This window comes from Montipora foliosa, chromosome 7, assembly GCF_036669935.1.
Source record: "Montipora foliosa isolate CH-2021 chromosome 7, ASM3666993v2, whole genome shotgun sequence".
Lineage (NCBI taxonomy): Eukaryota > Metazoa > Cnidaria > Anthozoa > Scleractinia > Acroporidae > Montipora > Montipora foliosa.
Window position 1 is genome coordinate 35,714,010 of NC_090875.1, and position 2,179 is coordinate 35,716,188.

General features: G+C 42.0%; 1 protein-coding gene across 1 annotated transcript in view; it reads left to right on the top strand.

Moving 5' to 3' along the window:
* Nucleotides 1–1,060: 1,060 nt before the first annotated feature.
* Nucleotides 1,061–2,179, top strand: part of LOC138010188 (putative nuclease HARBI1) — a 1,679-nt gene continuing 560 nt past the window's right edge. The window contains exons 1-3 of the mRNA XM_068857130.1: nt 1,061–1,281; nt 1,396–1,566; nt 2,068–2,179. The exon at nt 2,068–2,179 is cut by the window's right edge and continues 560 nt beyond it. Of these exons, the coding sequence (XP_068713231.1) occupies nt 1,078–1,281; nt 1,396–1,566; nt 2,068–2,179 (487 nt within the window). The 5' untranslated portion in view covers nt 1,061–1,077. The remainder of the gene's footprint in view (nt 1,282–1,395; nt 1,567–2,067) is intronic.

The window sequence follows — 2,179 nt, forward strand, 5'->3', positions numbered from 1 at the left end:
ATGGAGCTATAACGCTAGACGAACGCTAAGCAGAAAAGCAAAATTGTAATTTATTACTCACAAATTAGTTTGCGAAGTCATATTTTGCACACGATCCGACTTAGTCTCGTCACTCTCGCCATTATATGAACTTCATGCAGTCGCTCCTTTCGGTTTAAATCCACAACAACACCTTTAGGAAGTGTTTTCTCAAGACCATTGGAACGAAAAAAAAGTCATTTTTGATATTTTCTTGTGGAAAAAACAACGTAAACGTAGTCCACATCTCAAGCTTAACAAACCATGGGCAGCTTTAACAAACGAGAAAAACAGAGTCCGGTTCATCTTCCACTAGCAGCGAACATTCACACGAGAAGGAATCAGATAAGGGACAATATCTTGAGGATAACAACCGCCGATCTCTCTAAACTTCGTACAGAGGTAAACTAGAAACGTCGAAGGCGCAACTCAACCGATTATTAAAATTTGAACAAATGTACGAGCGGCCTGGTGAGAGGTTAAAGTACGTGGGGAAATCTCATTTGTCGTCCGCCATTTTGAAACATTGATGGCGGGAAATAAGTGAGCATGCTCAGTGGTTTTTGAGACCTGTCTGTTATGGTCAATTGACACCTGTCAAAACAAGGTATCCGCTGACCAGTATCACGTGACCATATAGCGGACTCAAGATAGACCTTATTGAGGTCAGCTGTTTTTCTGAAGTTGACCGCTGAACAGGGACTGGTTGTTGATTGGATCGCAGGCTCAAGCCATCAGACACACAAACACACACCTGATCGAGGCTTAATTTTCGCGCTCTTTCTGTGGCCCGACGCGACTACACAGCCATGTACGTCAGCAAAGCTCTTGACAGTCGATGCTTTTCGTGTTCAGGCGTGCGTTTCTCAAAAGACCCGAAAACTTTTCGGGCCCGTAAACGCACCCGAAAAGCTCCCGAAAACAATTTTAGGTGTTTCTCAAAACGCCCGAGTTTTTCGGGCCCGAAAAAAACGTATCGTTTTCCCGAGATATTTTACGGGTGATTGCGTGCTCCCGAGAAAAGTCCAAAAAATCTCGGGAAAGTTTAGTGAATAAAAAATGGCTGCCGTTGGAGCACTTTTAACCCCAAATCGTGAGAAAAGAAAATATAGACAAAGAACAGTTTTGACTGGAATGAGAAGATGCGAGGTAATTGAACGTTTTAGATTGTCACCTGAGAGAATTGAGTGGCTTATTTTGAAGTTTGAAGGACAATTGAGGCGCAACACCGGGCGAAATGCTCCGCTAGATCCGGAGATTCAGGTGGGTAATTTTCCTTTTTTCTATGATCTAGCCACTGGCACTTTCAACTCCCTCGTTGACAAAGAGGCCCTTTTCGAGTATAGTGGAGGTTTCAAATGTTTATTAACCTATTAGGTCCTGACAGCATTACGTTACTTTGCGAGTGGAAGTTTCTTGAAAGTCGTCGCAGACACCATGGGGATTTCCAAGGCTAGTGCCAGTCGCTGTGTTCACTCCTTTACCCAGTGTTTAAAGAGTATTGCTGGCGAATGGATTATCTTTCCCACATCAAGAGAAGAAGTGAATGTAATTATTGATATTAAGTTTTACCATAGTTCTACAAAAAAAGCACTAGCTAACTGTAAAGTAAACTCTGCTTGTACTAGACACGATCATTTGCATGAAAGGGGGAGCGATTTTCATTTCCATTTACACTATATTTCTTGTTTGCAATTTAGCGAAAAGTCCTAAATTCAACTGCTCTTTCCACTCGAGTAGGCATATTCCTAAAAAAACTGGGGTAAAAAACCGCACAACCCGTAAAATTTCGCACAAAAACTAACTTAAATTTACGTCTTTTCCGATGAAGTTATTTTATTTACTGTTTTCACTGCGGTCCGCATCGAGTGGTCGTCGGTCATGCGAATTGGCATAAAGTATTAATTCTGTGATTCAAATGATTAAAGAGTTTGTTCCGAAAATGTTGATTCATATTCTGATGCCCACGTCTAACAGGCTGTTAATCTCCTCAAGTTTTGAGCCGCAGTTTATTGGGTCCGCCGTTTTAACTACTGTGATCTTTCATAGGAAACTATGACGAAATTTTACTCGATTGGAGCTTTCCCCAAGTTTATGGGGGCGATCGATGGCACGCTCATCCCAATCCGTGCACCGGCAAAAGAGGAACACCTTTATGTTT